The sequence below is a fragment of the Gossypium arboreum genome, chromosome 4, assembly GCF_025698485.1.
Source record: "Gossypium arboreum isolate Shixiya-1 chromosome 4, ASM2569848v2, whole genome shotgun sequence".
Taxonomy (NCBI): Eukaryota; Viridiplantae; Streptophyta; class Magnoliopsida; order Malvales; family Malvaceae; genus Gossypium; species Gossypium arboreum.
In genome coordinates, this window is record NC_069073.1 from 10154308 (window position 1) to 10169224 (window position 14917).

At 33.3% G+C, this 14917-nt stretch overlaps 1 protein-coding gene across 1 annotated transcript; it reads left to right on the plus strand.

Moving 5' to 3' along the window:
* The first annotated feature begins 9343 nt into the window (after positions 1-9343).
* LOC108458805 (AP2-like ethylene-responsive transcription factor At1g16060) lies at positions 9344-11454 on the plus strand. Its single transcript, XM_017758203.1, has 8 exons — positions 9344-9564; positions 9640-9722; positions 9969-9977; positions 10055-10143; positions 10365-10438; positions 10612-10662; positions 10758-10834; positions 10913-11454. The coding sequence occupies exons 1-8, from the start codon at positions 9344-9346 to the stop codon at positions 11452-11454; spliced, it is 1146 nt and encodes a 381-aa protein (XP_017613692.1).
* Positions 11455-14917: the final 3463 nt, after the last annotated feature.

Sequence of the window (14917 nt, forward strand, 5' to 3'; positions counted from 1 at the left end):
CCAGTGTCCGGGGTTTTGTCTTTCATTTTCATCAAGAGCCATGAACGATTCATGATGGGGAACGTATTGGTTGATGGAGATATGACCTATAAGATTCAAGGAAGAGGTGTTAATATAATGCTTGATATAATTATTGAAGTCACCCACGTACGAGGGAACTCAAACCACCAATCTAAGGCATATGGGCAACATAATTGCAAGTACAATACCACTTCATTAATTGCTGGTAAGTGGTTAATATGCTTTAGGTTGGTAGTTTGAGTCTCCTCGCGAGTAGGCCAAATTAATTACATAACTGCTATTACACACTATACTTTATTGGAACCCACTCATTGTTTGAAAAGTCAAAAAGGGTGGGCACTGAAAGTAGAAAGTAAGATTGGTTGGCAAGTTGGGTTAAAAGTTAGCATGGGATAATTACAATTTTAGTCCCTAATTGTATAGGGACATTGCAAGTTGATCATTGAACCTCAACTATAAATAGGCCTAACCATTTCTTACTTTCTTCATCCCACAATTGCCATTCTCTACTTAAGGCATTATTCTCTCTCCCTATTTGTAAATTTCACTTGTAATTTTTGGAGTGAAATATATTTGGTAGTGCCCGAGGACGTAGGCAAAATTTGCTGAACCTCGTTAAAATTCTGGTGTTCTTTATTATTTATTTTGCATATTTTGTGAATGTGATTGTAGTGATTTATTGTGCTATTAAATTACGATAAAGGGATATTCTGGCTAGGAAAGACTTGGTATTTAAGTGATCTTCGTGATCTACCTCTCTTTCTTAGAAATTGAACTTAGTGTGATTTTCAGTACAATATTTTTACTCTTTCACACGCTTCCGCGCAACATACTTATACCTCTTGTAACGACCCGATTTTAGCCAGTGTTGGAAAATGAGGTTTTAGAATCAAATTTCGTTAAACGATTCAGTGAAAACTTTAAATAGAAGAAATTTTGTACTCAATCGAAAAATATATGATAAATCTCGGTTTACTGTAATATGGGGAACAACCAAATAAATCATGCCCTCACTCATGCTTCTTTATTCTTCTAAAACAAAGCTAAGGCATTACTATATATGATTATATGGCCACCATATTTGAAAACACAACAAGGACAATCATGACAATAGCTAAGATCTTGTCCTTCTTGGTTGATATAATATGGCGATCCCTAAGCAAATGTAAGATCAATCCAAAAAGAAACGGGTAAGTTAGAGAATGAGGAAGGTATGTTTCAAATTTATTGGATGGTGGGATGTTGATTCCTTTGACATTGGTTTCATGGCAGATACAAAGATGTTGAGTATTATTTATTTATTATTTATTTTTTGTATCTAAAACAAGTTCAGTACATAAAAGAAAAGCAAAGGAAAATAAAGGTTTGGGAAGTTGTTAACTGCACTGCTCAATTCCAGTCTCCAGATTGAGTTGGTTAAGAGATTTGATTCTCTTGATGACGGAATTCTTGCTTTTTGGTTAATTAAGGGATTTTTTGAAAGACTGGTTAATTCTTGTGCACCGACAAGTGATGCAATCAGCGCGGTGTGCACGTCCTTCATTGGTGCTCTACATTTGCTTTGTTTTTGCTCGCTCATTTCACCTCTGTTTGCGTTTGATCTCGTGTTTCAAGCTTGAATTAACATAAATAAAAGTCATAAACACTTATTAAAATTACTTAATAGGAAAAAAAAAGTAAAAACTAGTAACAATGCATAAAAAGTAAATATGATTCAAATTATGAAAACTACCTAAATTAATTCTAAATGCATGACATTTTACTTAGAAACTTACTAACGTATAAGTGAAAAGGGCTCTCTCTCTCTCTCTCTATATATATATATATATATGATGATGATGATCACTAATCAAGCATCCATAGAAATATGAGTGTTTTCCTAATCCAACTCCCACTGAGCTTCATTGAAGTCTTAGGATCTAGTTCAACCACTTCAATCATGTATGATTCTTCTTACATTTATGCTCAATTTCTATTTCTCATCTTGTCAGCAAATTGGACCTCTAATGGTTACTCATAGGCTACCCATGTCACCACATCATTGCCTCCCTAGTGTTTAATTTAGTTTTGGTGCCATTGGAGTGCCTTCCCTTCAAAGTTAACAATGCCAACTTAACCTTATCTTTCTCACGTGTATGATCTACTTCAAAAAACTATTAGCACTTGTACAACTACCCTTTCAAGTAGTCCTCATTAAAGGGAGGGAAATCTGTCTTAATCTATCAAGTGGAAAAATATTGACTTTTGTTACTTTGACGAGGATGATCATCTTGTAATTAAGTTACATATCATTTGTGGTCATTTTTATAACTCTTTCTTGTTGCATTTTTAGACCTTGAATTTTGTTCGTGAGTTGTTTGAAAAGAATTGATCATCTTCTTTTATCAGTGAATATCATGAGAGCGAGTTCTATCAATCATGACAAAAAATCTTGACTCTGATACCAAGATGACACATGTAAATTGATGTAGAGTATAGAAAACAATAAGGACAAAAAAAACTATGGAAACAATAGCTCTAAAATTGTTACCTATGAGGTTCCAATAATTGGAAGTAAGAGTAAATGAAAGATAGAAGAAGAGAATAGTCTCAGATTTTATAATATGGATTTGGGTTTCAAAAATATTGTAAATTGAGTAGTAAACTATTGAGAAATGTAACATTCAAGAGAATTTCTCAAATCCATGGATTTGTTAGATGCATTAATTTGAAAATTTCAAAATATTTTTAGATTTGACAAATCCATATTTTTATACTTTTGAAAATAATATTATATTGAATCTCTACTACTTTGTTCATAATATATGCCTTTCATTCTTACTATTTACATAATAAATAAAATTTAAATTCATATTCTCAAATCCACGTTTCGAAACATAACATTAGAGCATTCACAAGAATTTTTATTTGTTTGTTAACTAATTATCAGTTGCCTCAACAGTAAATGATGAAATTCCTGCTAAACTTGCCAACTCTTGTAACATATACTTTAGCGAGAATTCAAATCTTAAATATGTTAGGATATTATTATTAGAAATTATTTTGTAGCAATTTGATTTCTACGCAACTACTATTGTATATATATACCATTGAGGTCTATCAACAAAATTCAAGAGATTACCCTATCTTTGTCATGGCATCTGAGCAAGGTTTTAATTTTTTTTCATCATTCTAAATGGTTGGTGATGAGTCTTCTTCTCTTCCACCACCATCGGGGGGCAACACTTCCTGGTTTTACCATTGAGCAACGACTATCTCTTCTGGCGGTGTTCAGTAATAAACAATAAACTTCCACTCAGTTGAATGGTAAGAATAATTGAATTATTGATACGAGGTGTTCAAATCATGTTACAGATGATCTTATGTGTTTAAGGAATGTAAGAGATGTTGTAGCATGTTCCGTAAGGCTCCCTAATGGACAAACTATAGTGGCTACTCAAGAAAGAATGGTACTGATAAAATTCACTTAAAACACGTTCTTTATGTTCCTAAATTAAACTGTAATTTAATTTCGGTTTCCTAATTGAATGATGATATAAACTATTTTGTCCAATTTTTTACTAACATATGTGTTATTCATGACCTTCATTCGAGGGAGTTGATTGGAGTGGGTGAGAGACAAGATGGACTTTACTACTTCCGATAGGTTTCGACAGTCAAAGCGGTTTCGATTGAAGCTTCATCCTCTTTAGAACTTTAACATAGAAAATTGGGTCACCGTTCCGAGAAAGTTGTAAAGTTATTTCCTTATGCTAGTAACTCTCAAGATCATCTGAATAAAGCATGTAAAATTTGTCATCGTGCCAAGCAAACAAGAAATAACATTCCAATTAGTAAATAGAAAGCCACTCGTATCTTTGAGTTAGTTCATTGTGATTTATGGGGGGTTTTATGACACTCCTTCATCTTGTGGATCTCATTATTTTTTTACATTGGTTGATGATTTCTCTCGAGCTGTTTGGATATAACTATTGGCTAATAAAAAGAAGGTTTTTAAAGCTTTCATGTCATTCATTGTTATGATTGATCGTTAATCCCTTCAACAAGTGAAGTGTTTCAGAAGTGATAATGGGACGAAATTTAATTGTCTCCAAGATTATTTTCATGCAAATGACATTATTTTTCAAACATCTTGTCTTGATACTCCTCAACAAAATGTTAGAGTAGAGAGGAAACATCACCATATTTAAATGTAGCTTGTGCTTTGTGTTTCCAGGGAAATCTATCTATATCTTTTTTAGGGGAGTGTGTGTTGGCTGCTTCTCTTCTCATTAATCAAACTCCTTCACCTCTTCTTCACAATAAAACACCCTATGAAATGTTGTTTGGTAGCCCTCCTTTGTTTGATGATCTTTGTATGTTTGATTGCTTATGTTTAGCTCATAATCAACATTTTAAGGGTGGTAAGTTTGCTAGTCAAAAGTGTATTTTTGTTGGGTACCCTTTTGACAAAAAGGGTTGGTATTTATATGATTTGAATTCTAAGAAGTTTTTTCTGTCTTGTGATGTGAAATTTTTTGAGGATATTTTTCCGTATTTGGATGAGAATACTACAACTATTGAGCCTAACAATGTTGCTTTGTGATATGGGAGTGCAGATGTAATTTTTGATACATATTTTGGTGAATTAAAGGTGTTACAACCCGCGACAGTTCCTTCACTTGCTACTCCATAGCCTTTGAGTTTGCCTCCTACGAGTTCTTCAACACCTGTGGTATCTTCTTTTTCCTTTAATGACATGGAGGTATAAGGGGCTTTGGGTAATGATGTGCCTGAATTGGGATAAGGGCATAGGAGAAATTTCCCTCTGTGAAGCTTCGGGATTTTATTACTCATACTGTAATAAAGAAAAGTCCATGTCTCACCTCACCTACTTCAGTGCCTTCCTCAGGTACTCCATTTACTATAGCTTATTATATTAATTATGACAAATTTACTGTGAAACACTGAAATTTTCTTGCAGCTATTACTACAAGAGTTAAGCCACAGTCTTTTAAAGAGGTTACAAAGGATACAAGATGGCGTAAAGCTATGTAAAAGGAGATTTGTGCTCTAGAGGATAATTACACTTGGTCTATAAAAACACTATCTCCTAGAAAGAAAGCATTGGGTAGTAAGTGTGTGTACAAGATTAAATATAACTCTGATGGAAGTATTGAGAGACTTAAAGCTCGTCTTATTTTTTTTTTTGGTAATCATCAAGTAGAAGATATTGATTATAATGAAATTTTAGCACCTGTGGCAAAAATGGTGACTGTTCGGGCTTTCTTAGCTATTGTAACTTCGAAAAATTGAGAGTTACATCAGATGGATGTCCATAATGCCTTTCTGCATGGTGATGTTGATGAAAAGGTCTACATGAAGCTCCCTCTAGGTTTTGCTCCTGATAAGCTTAGAATGGTTTGTCGTTTGCGCAAGTCTTTGTATCGATTGAAACAAGCTCATCGGTGTTGGTTTGCGAAGCTTTTTACTACATTGAAAGGATTTGCATTTCTTCAGTCATATTCTGATTATTCTCTCTTTACATACACTAAGGGATCTGTACGCGTTAATGTGTTGGTTTATGTTGATGATTTGCTTATTTCTGGGAATGACTCCTCTGCTTTGAAAACATTTAAGGGGTATATTAGTTTTTGCTTTCACATAAAGGATCTTAATGTTTTGAAATATTTTTTGGGGATAGAGGTAGCTCGTAGCTCTTTGAGGTTATTTCTTTGTCAAAGAAAATATGCATTTGATATTATTTCGGAGGCAAGTCTTTTGAGAGCAAAGCCCGTAGGATCGTCAATAAAGCAAAATCATAAATTAGCACATGCTACAAAGACAATTTTGTCTGATCCTAAGCCATAAGAGCAATTAATGGGTCGTTTGATTTATTTGGTAGTGACCAAACCGGATTTGGCATACTCAATTCATGTCTTATCCCAGTTTATGCATAAGCCAAGGCAGAAGCATTGGGACGTGGCTTCGCGTGTTGTCCAATACTTGAAAGGCTCTTTTGGCCAAGGGATTCTTTTGAGATCTAATAGTGATTTGTCCTTGAAAGGGTGGTGTGATTCGAATTGAGCTGCTTGTCCGTTAACTCGATGTTGGCTTACTAGTTGGCTTGTCTTTCTGGGACAATCTCCCATTTCCTGGAAAACTAAGAAACAAAATACTATTTCCTATTCTTCTATTGAGGCTGAGTATAGGTCTATGGAATCTGTTCCTTGTTAGCTCAAATGGCTGAAGGCCTTGCTATTGAGCTTAGGTGTTTATCATTCTAAAGCAATTCCTTTATCTTGTGATAGTCAATCTGCATTGCATATTGCACAGAATCCCGTATTTCACGAGCGTACTAAACATATTGAAGTGGATTGTACTTTGTTAGGGATGCAATTCAAGATGGGTTGATTGCACCTTCTTATGTTCTGACCTCCATTCAGTTGGTTGACATTTTTACAAAAGCGCTTGGTAAATCTCAATTTGAATATCTTCTCAGCAAGTTAGACATTTATGATCTGCATGCTCCAACTTGAGAGGGATGTTAGGATATTATTATTAGATATTATCTTCTAGCAATTTGATTCTCATGCAACTACTACTATATATATATATACATTGAGATCTATCAATAAAACTTAAGAGATTATCCATCAACAAATTACCCTATTTTTGTCAAAATATTATTCATACTTTTTCTTTTTTGTTTAAAGAAATTTGAATGTATTCTATTGGAATATATGTGTTGATATTTGCATCCCAAGCCAATCAGCATAACTCTTGCTATAGAAACATTTCTGAATGCTACCGAAGAATGGATTTTGAATAATCTCAATCCCTTTGTTGTTTAAAATTTTTGTTGTTTGTATTATGGGAAAGTAAATTAAAGTTAATAGACGTGATTGTATCAAGTTTTTGCACTTGTGGTTATATACTGTTCAAATTTTCTAAAAGTTTTTTATTTTATTTTATGTATTTAGAGGATTATATATACATTTACATATATACATCTAAAAAAGAATGTTGAATAATAAAATGAAGAATCGGAACCTTAGATATATTCGAAACAATATTTGTGAGAAAAACATGAAAGCAGAGAAGAAGATACGAAAAGATAGAAGTTGTCTGAGAATTTGATAAAGCATGCAACACAACTAAATGAATTGCCTCTTTCTCATTAAGCATCAGATTCTTCATCACTCTCAGAATCAGTCTGTTGGACACCCTCCTTCGTCTTTGTTAATAACAAAGCCGTCATCCTCCATTCCTTCACCATATTTCACGACAGCGACTACTAGTTGGAACATCCACAACCTAATATGTCTCATATGCACACAATCTACAATGGTTGTGTACTTGCAAGCAGTTATAAAATGAAAGGACCCAACATAGACCATCCGTATTAAGTATTCATGTCTACAATCAATGTTAGACATATATATGAATCAATTATGATCATTATTAAGGTAATATAGCTGTTTTGATTGTCTCTAATAAAAAAAGGCTGGACAAAATCTCAAGGTAATGTGTTTTGTTTTGCAAAGAAATTATGATGAGAACATACAAAACAAATGAAAGTAGAGAAAACCCATGAATCAATAGCAGGTTATTAATCAACTTCCAGGCATTATTTTTATTTTCAGTCAAAAAAATAGTGGACTATGACAGAATTGAGTAGTTAAAAACTTGAAATAGAATCCAAGATGGGTAAGCAACACTTGATACGATTTGAAAAAAAAAAAAAAAATTTCAAGTTAATCAAATCCAGTTATTTGAGTCAACTTGAATAAGTAATTTGAGTTTGAGTTGAATCTTACAATTCGAATAAGAGATTGGTGTAAATACCCATTTGATCCCAACTAATTTTGAAAATGAGTAAATTAGTCTTTCTCAACAAAAATTTTAAAAAATTAAAATATTTTTCAAAAATCAAAATATTTATAAAAAATCAAATTTTATATTTTTAAAAATTATAATAATATAAAAATCTAAAGAATATATAAAGAAAGTTAAAGTTTTTAAAATTTTCTAAAATAATAATTTTGGGACCCAAATAAGTTAATTAATTATTCAAGTTTATCATAATCTTATTCATTTTATTTTGCTTTGAAAAAGTTTTCAAATATATATATTTTTAAATTTATGTGCTCTAATACGGAATTACTTATATCGTAACAAGATTTTAATTTGACATGTTTAGTTTTTTAATTTAACTCGAAAAATTTCATTCGACTTGAATTTTATTTCACTCGATTCAATTCGAAAAAAATTAAAATCGAGTTAGGATGATAAAATAGAACTCGTCAACTCAATTAACTCGATATTTTTTCACTCGATTTGATCGAACGCCTACTCCTAAAATCCAAGAAGAATTTCTTGTGCGACTCTCCAGCTTTAAAATAAAAAAAAAATTGAAAAAAAAATTTACATTTGTTTACAAGAATATTTTGCTGGTTGATTCCATAGGAAACTCAGTCAATTAGAGCTGGTAAGGGAAACAAACTCCCATTCTGCCCACTGTCTTACTGATATACCGAGTCAAATTGTAAGCTTTAACTCAAAATTTATATGATTTTATTTACAAAATGTATTTTATGAGATATTATTTGTGTTGATTAAAAAATTTCACAGACAAATGATTTTTCTTTTTAAGATTTTACATATATAGTTCTCTCAATGTAAAATTTGAGCATCACAAAAGGAATATTTATAGTGTTTTTTTTTTTTTTTAACGAAATGGACGGGGAAACCAATGAAGCTGTTGGTATACCAAAACATATACTTCGTTATGTCTAAAACTTGTCTGATTTAACCATAGCGAAATTTTACCGACATCTGAATTTTTCTTAGATAAAAAAAGAAGAAGAAGCAATTTCATGCTTTCTTAATTCTTTAAAATGACTTATATATATAAAGCATATAAAAATAATGGTTGTAAATAAGCAAGGATTAAATTTATAAATACTTCAATTAATGTAATTATAGTATACTTTCAGTTAATCTTCACGTAACATTTTCGAGATAGTTCTTTTACTTGTATACTTTTTCATATATCATAAAAATATAAAGTATCCGACTTGGTGAAGTGAATACGTAGATTTCAGATACATACATATATATATATAGGTCGGCCAACAGAATATGAACATTGCAAATTGCCTTAATGGCTCATAGTGATGATCGATAAACTTGTTTTCAAACCAGAAAATAATTATATAATCATATAACGAAAACATAAAAATCCAAAATTGATAATTAATTAAGCACATTATATATATCATGACGACTTCTTACATGATTCCCCTATAGATGAAACAGCCATAGAGAGGGAAAACAAACGATGGATATGGAAATGGGGATGGTTAACGATGAACAATGCCTAGGGCTTGGAGACAGTCAGAATGTCCAAGTTGAGGGTATAAGATGTGCCAAAAGAAGGCGAAGAGATCCAGCAGTATCGGTTGCATTCGACAATCGAGATGGTCATCAGCAACGCAATGCCGCTGCTACTGCTACTGCTACCACTGTCAAAAGAAGTTCAAGGTTTCGTGGAGTTAGCAGGTACTGCAAAATTAAATAGGTGTTTGGGGATATCTAAAATTACAGTAACCATCGAATTAATATGAAAATGAACAGGCATCGATGGACTGGGCGATACGAAGCTCATTTGTGGGATAAGCTTTCTTGGAATATTTCACAGAAGAAGAAAGGGAAACAAGGTAATTAAACTGTGTTACAAAATTGAATATCCGACACTATTGTTAAGTCAGATGTGGATTTAGAATTAGATAGTAACATTCCTATACTAAATGAATCCAGATATAGATTCGTATTCAATTATTTATTTGTTGTATTTCCCTTCTCTTTCATTATAATTTTGAATTCATGGTACTTACATGATTTTATGTTATTCCTTCCATTCATTCCTGTGGTGGAATGGACTCTTTTGGGATGGATCCCTGCAGTTTATCTTGGTGAGTGCACATCATTTAACTGCTAATTCAAGTTTCACTCATCTTTTTCGTACTAAATAACAATTGAATATTTTCAGGAGCTTATGATGAAGAAGAAGCTGCTGCAAGAGCTTATGATTTAGCTGCACTTAAGTATTGGGGGACTTCCACTTTCACCAATTTTCCTGTATGTATAATTTATAATCTCCTTTTATTTATTTATTTATGTATACATAAATATGATTATGAGCATTTCAACCACTAAAAATCCTCCAAATATTTGAAAAACTATTTTTTTTTAAAATATAATCATGTTAAACATATAGACTTATCCCATATTTCGAGTGGAACTAACTTAGTAAAGTATTATATAAACAACTGATCTAACTCGCTTGAAAATTTCTGCAGATATCAGATTACGCGAAAGAGATTGAAATAATGCAGACTCTCACAAAAGAGGAGTACTTGGCCTCATTAAGAAGGTAAGGAAGCTTTATCTACCAATCACAAAATGGTACATCCATCTAGGAGTTCATCTTTGATTAGGTTGTTTAAGAACAATCATATATATATATATATATTATATTTCTAAATTAGTTGTTTTATTACTCAAGGTAATTTTACTGAATAAGCCGTTGGAATTTATTTGTTACAGAAAGAGCAGTGGATTTTCAAGAGGTGTATCCAAGTATAGGGGAGTTGCAAGGTATTTTTCTTCATTGTCTAGATTTTAGGGTTTATTTTTTCTTTTTAGTGCCAAAACTCAAAGAACTGAAGATTTCTTTGGATAAAAACATGCAGGCACCATAACAATGGAAGATGGGAAGCAAGAATAGGGAGAGTCTTTGGAAACAAATATCTCTATCTTGGCACTTACAGTAAGTTTCATATTTGGACCCCAGATAGATACATATTTGTATCTAACACTTACACCCGAGTATATATCTCATTAACAGGCACCCAAGAAGAGGCTGCTCGAGCTTACGACATTGCAGCAATAGAATACAGAGGGATCAATGCAGTGACCAACTTTGATTTAAGTACTTATATCAGATGGTTAAAACCTAATGAATCACTGCCAATGGCGGTAGAACCTGAACCAGTGATATTACCAAGCCAAGCCAGCACTCCGGGAGAGGAATCGAAGCCCTCAGTTAACCACTCTTCTACTGCAGATTACTTGAACTCTTCACCAAAACAAGTTGTTGAAAGCAAGATCCATGTGATGAACTCCAACAAGTGTTCATCAACTACGGCACTAGGCTTGCTCCTTCGATCTTCCATATTCCGAGATCTGGTTGAAAAAAATGTGGCAAATGTGTGTGAAGATGAAAGTGGTAGTACTGATGAAAATGAAGAGAAGAACAAACACTTAGCAGGTAATGATGATGAGTTCTGTGGGCTGTTTTATAATGGAATCGGTACTGAATTCCCATTTTTTCGCTCTTCTATGAAAGATACCATGGAATTGCAAGAAAGAGGGTCCTCTTTCATTTAATGATCAACCATAACCAGCATCGTAACAAGAATATATTAAAAAATTTTCAAGTTTATCTATGTATTTCAAAATTTTTTGAGGGATATTTTCTTATACCAGTATAGATGAAATTAGAAAGATAGAAAATTAGGTACATCTAGTTTGGGGTGCCTTGTAAATATGAAAAGTTGTAAATTAATTATAATTAGCTAAAATTGTGGATGGATTGCTTGTAAAATCTACAATTTCTTGTTAAAAAAAACTGAGTGATTGTAGTTTTGGTTGAGAATTTGTTCTATATTGGGAAAGAAATATGATAACATCTACAATACATTAAACAAGAACATTTTTAGAAACACAACTTTGATACAATATGATACCATAATTATGAATCATCATAATTCGCTTTCAAGTCCATTATGTTTGACCCAATTAGTGGTCTCATGATCATTAATTAATCATGCCATTAACATGAAAAAGAGCCTTCTTTTTATCAGTTTTAACAATATTTAACTTGATATGGTTGTTAAGTGAATTGGCTTTAGGGCATATCTCAACATATATCTCCCAGTTGCATTAAGACTATCTCTAACGCATGTATCCGAAGAACTCTTTCGCATAAGATGTCCAACTCTTTCACTTAGCAATTGTGTCTTTAATAAGATAATAGTATTTTGAAAGAACATACTTCGTTTATATATAGTTGATAAGTTCATTATCAAGTTATGGGTATCACAACAAGGTCCAAATTATATTTATAAGGCTTAGTTTTGAGCTACTGGTCCAAACATAACTTTTTGTTAAACTTTGGCCTGCAATGCAATAGGAAACCAGCAGCAAACCAACATGCAGACCAGCATCCAAGCTAAACCAGAGGAGCAGTAGCATTTTGTTTATTTTGTTCATATATAACTTTCATAGTTGCTTTGTAATTTGGCTTTAAAGTTAGTAGGATTTGTTGATGATTTGAATTTGATGTAATGGTTGATATGTCAGCTTCTTTTGTGTGTAGCTTAAGTTTTAGTCATGTTAGTGGTAGCAGTTATACATTAGGTAACTGTCATATTTTATTGTAACATATATGTTACTTTTGCTAAATGAAATGAATGAGAAGCCAACTTCATTTTTCTTCTTCAACATTTTTGTTTTTGATTCTATTTTCGTTGGTTGTTTCTCCTGCAAGTCTCAAGTCTTTGAAGCTCAAGCTTCTTTCATTCTTCATTCAGATTTATTGCTTTGTTGCTCTAGCTTCAGACAGAGCTTCATACTTCATTCGGATAATTTGTTACTAAACCCCAACAAATGGTAATTAGAGCCTGTCATCTTTGAGGGTCTCTGTTGTTGGTATATTTCTTTATGGAGAAAACTTAAAGAGAAAGAAGTTGAAGTTGTTGTTTTGTTGCTGCAAGATGACCTTCACACCACCACTACTTGTGTTTGCTGGTGAGAACTACCACATTTGGGTAGTGAAGATTAAAACTTACCTGCAAGCACATGACCTATGGAATGTGGTCAAGAATGAAACTGAACTAGCTCCATTGAGGGCCAATCCCACTATTGCACAGATTAGGCAACATAGTGAAGAGTGTGCCAGGAAGCACAAAGCAATAACATGTTTGTAAAATGGAGTATCCGATGTGATTTTCACTCGGACAATGGCTTGTGACTCACCAAAGTAAGCATGGGAAAAGTTGAAAGAAGAGTTTATGGGGTCAGGCAAGATAAGGTAGCAGCAACTTATCAACCTCAAAAGAGACTTTGAGAACTTGAAGATGAAAGAGTCAGAGACCATCAAGAAGTACTCTGATAGGATAATGGCCATAGTCAACAACATTAGGCTCATTGGTAATGATTTAGTGAGAGCAGAGTTGTGTAAAGGTTATTACAACTCTCCCTGAAAAATTTGAATCAAAGATCTCCTCTTTAGAGGACTCGAGGGACTTATCAACCATTTTATGACTGAAAGATACTTTGTGTTGAACATGAATCAGTTAGAAATAAAGGCCTATACTAGTGCTACTGATACAGCTAGTTTATGGCACAAGAGGTTAGGCCATGTTAGTTATAAATCACTTGGTCTGCCGCACAGATTGAATTTGGTTGAGGACATGTCCAGAGTTGAAGTCAGTGACAATGTTTGTGAAATTTGCCAACTTAGGAAGTAGACAAGACTGCCTTTTCCAGTCGATAAGGCATGGAGAGCTCGAGACAAGCTTGAATTGGTTCATACTGACATTTGTGGACCAATGAAGACTTCTTCTTTGAATGGCAGCAGATATTTTGTGCAGTTCATAGATGATCTAACCAATTTCTGTTGGGTCTATTTTTTAAAGCAAAAGTCTGAAATATTTGAGGTATTTGGCAAATTCAAAGCTTTAACTGAAAACCAATCAACCTGGAAGACCAAAGCTTTGAGATCAGATAATGGTGCTGAGTACTTGTCAGATAAGTTCCAGAAGCTGTGTGAGCAAGTTGGAATTCATCATCAGCTAACAACAGTATGTACTCCTGAGCAAAATGGAGTTTGTGAAAGAAAAAATTAAATAGTACTTGATATGGCCAGATTTCTGTTATTTGAAAGTAAATTGCCAAGTAAATTTTGGGCTGAGGTTGTGAACACCTCAGTGTACTTGCTCAACAAGTTGCCAACCAATGTAGTTAAAGAAAAGACTCATTTTGAAGCTTGGCATGATCTCAAACCAACAGTGTCACACCTAAAGGTGTTTGGTTGTGTCTACTATACTCTCATTCCAACTGAGAAGAGAACCAAACTTGAAAAACGATCTATGCCAGGGATTTTTATTGGTTACAGCAGCACCAAGGAAGCCTATAGAGTGTTTGATCCTTCAACAAAGAAGATCACGGTGAGCAGAGATGTAAAATTTGATGAAAGAAGAGTGTGAAACTAGAGTGATACAGATGCAAGTCTAAATGAAGAAGATCAGCTAGACATCAATCTGAAACTAGCTGAAGAAGGGCCAATTGATGATAATTTTGATGATGAACTTGTAAGAGGCACAAGAATCATTACAGACATTTATCAAAGATGTGATGCTGCAATAGTTGAGCCTTCAAATTTTGATGAAGTTGCTAGAGAAGAGTGTTGGAAAAGGGCCATAGAAGCAGAAATGTTGATGATTCACAAGAATGACATTTGGGAATTAGTTGAAAGACCAGAACAGAAGAAAGTTATTAGTGTAAAATGGGTATTTAGAGTCAAATAAAATGTTGATGGCTCTTTAAACAAACACAAGGAAAGACTTGTGGTGAGGGTATATAGCCAACAGTATGAGATCGGCTTCATTGAGACCTTTTCTCCTGTTGCAAGATTAGACACAATAAAGCTTTTGTTTGCCTTAGCAGCTCAAAAGGGTTAGAAAGTACATCAGCTGGATGTCAAGTCTGCTTTTCTGAATGACTTCCTCAAGGAAGAAATTTTCATTGAACAATCAGAGGGGTTCAAGGTTCTTAATGAAGAGAATAA

What these genes read in the sequence shown, in the direction of transcription:
- LOC108458805 (XM_017758203.1), top strand. Translation starts at nt 9,344, where the DNA reads ATGGATATGGAAATGGGGATGGTTAACGATGAACAATGCCTAGGGCTT. An exon ending in TACTTGGCCTCATTAAGAAG is followed by an intron (nt 10,439 to 10,611) that starts GTAAGGAAGCTT and finishes TATTTGTTACAG; the next exon opens with AAAGAGCAGTGGATTTTCAA. An exon ending in AAGTATAGGGGAGTTGCAAG is followed by an intron (nt 10,663 to 10,757) that starts GTATTTTTCTTC and finishes AAAAACATGCAG; the next exon opens with GCACCATAACAATGGAAGAT.